Here is a 6,800-nt window from a genome sequence, read left to right as displayed (position 1 = left end):
AGAGAGGAGGAGGAGGAGGAGCAGAGAGGAGGAGGAGCAGAGAGGAGGAGGAGGAGGAGGAGCAGAAAGGAGGAGGAGGACCAGAGAGGAGGGGCAGAGAGGAGGAGGAGGAGGAGGAGGAGCTCTGGAAACCCAAGTGTGGACTTGAATGCAGAATATTCTGTACTTGACCAAGTACACAGAATATTGTGTGTACTTGGTCAAGTACACAGAATATTGTGTGTACTTGGTCAAGTACACACTAAGTCTCCTGCATGAATGTATGGAGGGTTTTAGTGTGTACTTGGTCAAGTACACACAATATTCTGTGTACTTGACCAAGTACACACAATATTGTATGTACTTGACCAAGTACACACAATATTCTGTGTACTTGCCAAGTACAGAGAATATTCTGCATACAAGTAGGTATGCAGAATATTCTGCATTCAAGTACCCACTTGGGTTTCCTGAGCGGTTGTGAGATTTCTAGTGAAACGATAGCTATCGGATTACTTCCCTGAATTTCCCCCGGCATACCATATCTCGGCTGTATGGTTTCCAAGATTTCCGAATTCTGTTATTATTCCTCGATCAGAATATTTGGGAATGTACGGACGAACTTTGTTAACAATCAATAAATGACATGTCATTTACGCAATTTTGACCTGGTCTAACCTAATCACAGCATTGGAAAAGGAAGTTAGCGCAGGGTGGGAGGCGGGGGTAGGGGGGGGGAGAGGAGAGGTGCAGTTGCCTCCGAAATCATTATCCTATCCGGCGTTGTTCCCAAGTTTGTGTGAATGCGATGCCCTTTGAGCCATCGTTGTACCATCGCCCCGATTAAGCCAAAATAAACATACCGTTTTCCTCCTCCTCGCCGCTTTCATTTGCAGCACTCACAGCTGTTCCGCCAATCGCGAAGCGGCCTCTCTGTCTTTGCAGAGAACGGCCGCCGCGGAAAACAAAACAACCCGCGCGTCCATCCCGCGTTGCCCCGGGCCGCGTCCGACACAACACAACACATACTTCCTCACCCCCACCAAGAGCCCTTCCGCGGGTCATTGCACACACACACACACACACACACTCACACACATATACACATACACACACACGGCGCGCGTCAACACGAACACTGACGTGAAGACATTTTGTGTGATGTATGACCATACATCGATGTATGCATAAAGGCGCGAAGGGCGGGAAGTGAGTGTGTGTCGTGTGTGTGATGTGTCCAGAGGGAAACCCCCACACGGTGGTACAAAGTAAGGCCATTTTACGATGTTGGCAAGCAAAAGGACGTAAACGTGGGCAACCGTAGGATTTACACGGTTTGCTTTCATGTATTTTTGCGAAATATGGATGGTAGGAAATCAAAGTTTCCCCACAGAGTGGAAAACAGCCAGCCTCGGTACGTACTTATCGGTCTGCTGCGAGCGCCTTCCCTGAACAGACCTATTTTTGGTATGGGGCTGTTTGTGGGTCAGCTACGCTCCCCAAACAAACACGGATTTAATAAGTGATGTGTCCGATCGACCTCGCGGCCTCGGCGCGCCGCCACCCACCTCGCGCCACGCACGAGCGCGCAAGCAGACAGACACGCACACACACACGCACTGACACACACACACACACACACACACATACACACATACACACACACACACACACACACAGGGGCGCATACGTAAGAAGACTTTCTTTCCGGATCGAACCATGCGTGAAGTCCATAAGAAAGCAGCCCATGGCGACCCACGGCAGCAGCGAGCATGGGTCTGCCCACGGGGCCGCCCCGCCCCGCCCGGCCCCGCTCCCATGTCAGTGTCGCACCATCATAACAAGGGAGAACTTCGCGGAGAGAAAACCATACGGCCCGCGGCAAGCGGACCCGTATACCGGCAGTGCAAGAGGGTCATTCACCAGAAGCAGGGGCAGCAGCAGAGAGACGAGGGTTTCGCTGATGATTTTATGGGGGGGGGGGGGCGCCGGCCGCCCCGTGATGGTCTTTCGCACCCCATGAATCACAGGCTGACACGGCGCGACGGGCGCCACCCGCGCGCCCAGCGCCACACAGACACCGGTCATATTTTATCCTCTCTCCGTTTATCGCACCTGCTGCCCTGATTTTACTATTTACAATTATAATATTTTTGCCGAGCCGAGTTCCTCTTTTGCCGGGTGCTCCGATGGCTTTATGACTAGCTGCCGGCCGCTGCCGGCCGGCCTGCCCCCCCCCCCCCCTCCTTCTTCGTCTTCCCCGAGGCAGACAAGTTGGCACCAAAATATTAGTGATTTGTTTACCACAGACCAAAAACCAACATTTAGTGGACTGCATCCGAGCATTAGCACCGGTAAGCGAACAATCCGGGAAGCTGTCCGATCACCCGCCTGGGGGCCGTCGTGAGGACGCACACACACACCACAACCATTCGATTGCAAAGAGTAGGCAAAACAAATGAGCCCCCCACCACCACCACCACGCCATGGACGTGCAACAGCTGTCGTGGGGGCGCCCTCCTAGTGGGCCGCGGCGGCCGCGCGGCCGCGCCCGAGGACGACGAGGTCCCCGTCGTCGTCAACTCATTATCGTCCGGGAGCCAGGCAGGGCCGGGCAGGGCGCCGCGGCGCACGCCAAGGACGGCGACGGCGGCCCGGGCGAAGGCGCGAGGAGGTCGGCGGGGCCCGCGGGGCCGGCGCCGTGGGCCGAGGGAGAGGGGGGGGATAAAACAGTTAGGCCCTGGGCCGAGTTAAAGGGGCGGTGGGCGACAAGTGTACGCTGCACTGCATGGGGCAGTAGGGGAACACAACATGTGAATGTGGAGTGTGTTGGTGGAGGTAGGGGGGAGGGGGCTGGAACTGCGGGGGCGGGGGAGGGATGGGTCCGCGACGACGGGTACCACAGGCGTGAACGAGGCGTCGTGGTGGAGCACTTACGTTTATCAACATGGAGGAGGCTGCAGGTAATCCAATAGAGAGTCACTAGGTATCCAAGCACACGGACTGGACGCTCGCGGCGCGGTGGGCCCGCGGGGGCCGGGGAGACTGACTGCGCGGGGCGGCGGTGCGGTGGGGCCGAGCGTGGCCCGTCCGTGCTGAGCGAGAGCGCGACTGAGAACTGAACTGAGGAACTGAGGGCGACTGGGCGAGCGGCGCAGCGAGCGGCACTGCGGCGAGCGGCCGGGCCCGGCAGCGTCTCACTCGGCTCCACGAGCAGGCGGGGCGGGGCGGGGCGCCGCGCTCCGGCGTGGCCGGCCAGCCGAGCGGGTGCTGCGTCCGAGGTGCGCGCGCCCTACCTTCCTCGCCGCTCGCGCGCAGGTGAGCGCCGGGCCCCGCGGCCGCGCACCTGCGGCTGTCCGACGAGGACGGCAGCCGCGGCCGCCCCGGAGCGGGCCCCGCCTCACGGGCCTGGCGCGCCAGCCCGACCCGCTCGGCCGCGGCTGCCTCCACGAGCCCTCCGCGCAGGCCCTCACGCAGCTCGCGGAGCCCAGGCGGAGTCCAGGCGGAGCCCTGCAGGAGGCCTGGCGAACGTGGTTCACCCGCCATCTGCCTGGCACCGTGCACGCCGCCGCCGTCCTCGAGGACCCGGTCGTTCCCTCGGCGGTGCCAAAGGAGGGAGGGGCCGTCGTCGAGGAGACGTGGGGCTGGAGGCCCTTCACGGCCCGCTCAAGCCGAGGCGGCCCCAAGGTCAGAGAGTTGCCTACCTGCCCGACAGAGTGCGTTCCAGGCGAAGCCGCCACGCCTACGGGCGTTCTCGGGCGGCGTCCAGAAAGTCGGCGACGCTGACTCCGTCGCACCCCTGCATGCCGGCGAGGGCAACTTCGGACGCCCTCGACTGGTTTGCCAGCCGCGCCGGGCCGGACTGATGGCCGATACAGGTTCCCCCCTCCTCCCCTTCCTCCACCCCGTCCTCCCTCCCCCCTCCCCCGTTACGCCCGCTTCGTCCAGACCCACGCTGTCGGGGGGCTCCGTCGGCTCCAAGCCCCCGGTGACGTCGGGATGACGCATCGGGAACGGCGGGGGGATTTCTCCCGGGCGGGATGATCCACTCTGCCATTGTCGGAGCATTATTCGGGCCGTGAAGGACCCTTCTATGAGCCCTTCTCCCGGCCAGCGGCCAGCAGGTCAAGATGCACCTCAGGCCATGCAGCTGTATAAAAGTGTCGCTTTCCCGAAGGGCATAATGTTTCGAGGTGTGGCGCCTAGCTGCCGAGCTGACATTCTGTCTCCTCTCGTCTCGTCGCGGCCCGCGCACCCCGACTGTTGCGGCGAGCACGCCATCAGGGCCCTCGAACCCCTCAGAAGCAATTGCCAACGTCTTCATAATTCAGGACAAATTTTGTCGTTGGTCGTGGATATGGAAGCCACCATTCAGTGCGATAGAGTCAGACTAATAGGCGAGCAAGGATCCGTGCACGCATTACCTTACCTACACTAGCTCGAGGGGTGGAAACTCCTGAATTGGGTGTACAAATTTCAAGAATGAGGTATTTTCCGAATTAGAAGAACAAAAGGAATATCGTCTGCTCCCGGACCATCACAAAGCCTCGACCAATCAGCGACGGCCTTTCTGGAGCCGGCCACGAGAGAGGCCGAGAGAGGCTCTCTCTGATTGGTCGAGGCTTTGTGATGGTCCGGGAGCAGACGATATTCCTCTTGTTCTTCTAATTCGGAAAATACCTCATTCGATTTGAATTGGCTTGAATTGAATTTGACTAAAGCATTTCAGCTTTACCGGAGTGCTTTATTGCACTGAATTGGTTGTATTGTTTTTGAATTGGTTTGAATTATTGTGCTTTTATTTTACTGAATTGGCTTGAATTGACTTGAATTTAATGTAAATTCTCTTGAATTGGAGTGAATTAGTTGAATGATTTTTAAATTTGTTTGAATTACTTCTGAATTATGTCGAATAAAATTGAATTGGGCTGAATCCAATTTGAATTGGGCAGAATTAGGGGTGTTATCCACCCCTCGTACTAGCTGCACCAGATGCATTTGTCAAGGCGGTGATTGCACAAGGTGCCACGAACTCCTGAAACAACTCTGTGCATCAATAATTACACTAGGTCCCTCGTGGACGCGCCCGCTCCGCCCCGTCAGGCTTGTATGGGAGGGACTGGCGAGGACACGCGTTCAGGACGACGTTTTGTTCCCCGGATGCGGGGCAGGGTCGGCGACCTGCATAAACGAGCGCTGCGACAATGTCCAACCTCCCGCACCGTGAGTACGAGCGAGAAGGACAACACGCGTCACGAGTCGGGAGTACTTTTGTCATGTGTTCTCACTCACTGCAGTGAGACGCATGCGTCCTCGGGACTTACGTACTGGGGCGTACGCGCGTACTCCGGGTTGAACCCGGCGTTCTCAGAACCAGGGAACTCCTCGACGCAGACGGCATTACTAGCATTGCTGGCAAGAGGCTATGTGCGCAACTCACCCATAAACCCTTGTGCATGATACTTGCAGAGCTCTGTGCAGTTTGTACACATGCGCAATTTGAAAGAAGTTGTTGTGCACAACGTCTCAAGGGGGAAAGGTAAAGTCAGCATGACTTCAAAATGACGTCAACATGACCCTTAAGGTCAATAATTGCGGACTAATTTGAGATGTACGTGATCTCAAAATGGTCCCCAATATTGACCTTAACACATTCCTTGGGCCTCATTTTTGGCTCGATTTTTGGTGCCAACGATTTAACATGGGAGCGTGACCACCGCCGCAAGGAACGTGTGTGTGAAAGGTCATTTTGATGTCATGCTGACTTTGCCTTCTTCCTTGAGGACATAATGAATAAGGTGGCATAGGGCTCAGTGCGTTGAGGATTTAGCGTGAACGCCACCTTCCAATCCCCACTCGACTCCCCCCCCCCCCCAAAAAAAAAGAAAAAGATAGGAAGTCTGTAAGAAATTTTCCGCGAAAAAGACAGGTGAAAACCAGGGAAGGCCCCGCAAAAAGGCCAAGCGAAAACCAGGCAAGCCCACACAACTTATTGTGCACCGGGCAGACCGAAAGTCTGCGGGTCCTCCCGAGTCCTCCCCTCCGCTGCTGGAGGGAAGGTGACCGGTCAACGGCTCCGGCTCGTCCGGCTCCCGAGTCGCGTGAGGCTCGTGGGTGGCTGGTCGCCGGCCTGGTCTCCGGGTGGGTGGGGTTTTGTTTTTCGACAACACAAAACGAGGCGCGTAATTTGTTGTCCCAGGTCATCGTCACGACTCGGCCCTGGGACGCCGAAGGGTGAGGACGTCTGGAGTGCACCGCACGCCCCTGCGTCTGGCGGGGCCTGAGGGCTCGCTCCCCGCCAGGCGCGCGCGGAGGCGGTGAAGGCGCTCCGCTCCGCTCCGCACCGACCGAGACGGGGCCGAGCCAACTAAACCACAGTTTGTCTTCTCTACGTTTGTGTCAAAGTGCAGTGATCAGTGCAGTGCAGTGCAGTAACGGGATGGGTGAGTGCGGTGCAAGTGTATGTGTGTGTGCAAATGTCTAGAAATGTAAGTTGCCCGGGGGGAGAAGCACGGCGTGCCGGGGAGCGCCGCCTGGTGCCCCCCGCCCCCCTCCTGTCCGTGCCGTTGATGGGCTGGGCACGGGCCGGCCGCCAGAGGGGGAGGGGCTGCGGCTGGACGCCCGCTGACCCCTCTACAACGGACGTAGCTGGGGTAGCATACCAGCGGTAAGACACAACAGAGTGGGTGGTTCGTGGGTGACCCCATAGACTTTGCTGATATGCGTATGTGTCCTTCTGTTTGGTGTTTGGCAGGTGTTTTAATTACAGCATCCCACCGTCATTGTCCCTCTTTCAGTGTGCAAGTGTAGCTGCGACTGGC

At 57.7% G+C, this 6,800-nt stretch overlaps 1 protein-coding gene across 1 annotated transcript in view; it reads right to left on the bottom strand.

Annotated features, from left to right (window-relative positions):
* The window catches only part of LOC113211047 (putative ferric-chelate reductase 1 homolog), a 33,456-nt gene extending 30,309 nt beyond the window's left edge, over nucleotides 1-3,147 (bottom strand). The window contains exon 1 of the mRNA XM_026429286.2: nucleotides 2,917-3,147. Within this exon, the coding sequence (XP_026285071.1) occupies nucleotides 2,917-2,928 (12 nt within the window). The 5' untranslated portion in view covers nucleotides 2,929-3,147. The remainder of the gene's footprint in view (nucleotides 1-2,916) is intronic.
* Nucleotides 3,148-6,800: the final 3,653 nt, after the last annotated feature.

This window comes from Frankliniella occidentalis, unplaced genomic scaffold, assembly GCF_000697945.3.
Source record: "Frankliniella occidentalis isolate FOCC.00 unplaced genomic scaffold, Focc_3.1 Scaffold299, whole genome shotgun sequence".
NCBI lineage: Eukaryota > Metazoa > Arthropoda > Insecta > Thysanoptera > Thripidae > Frankliniella > Frankliniella occidentalis.
Note: the sequence above shows the minus strand (reverse complement) of the source record. Positions and strands in the feature narration are given on the sequence as shown.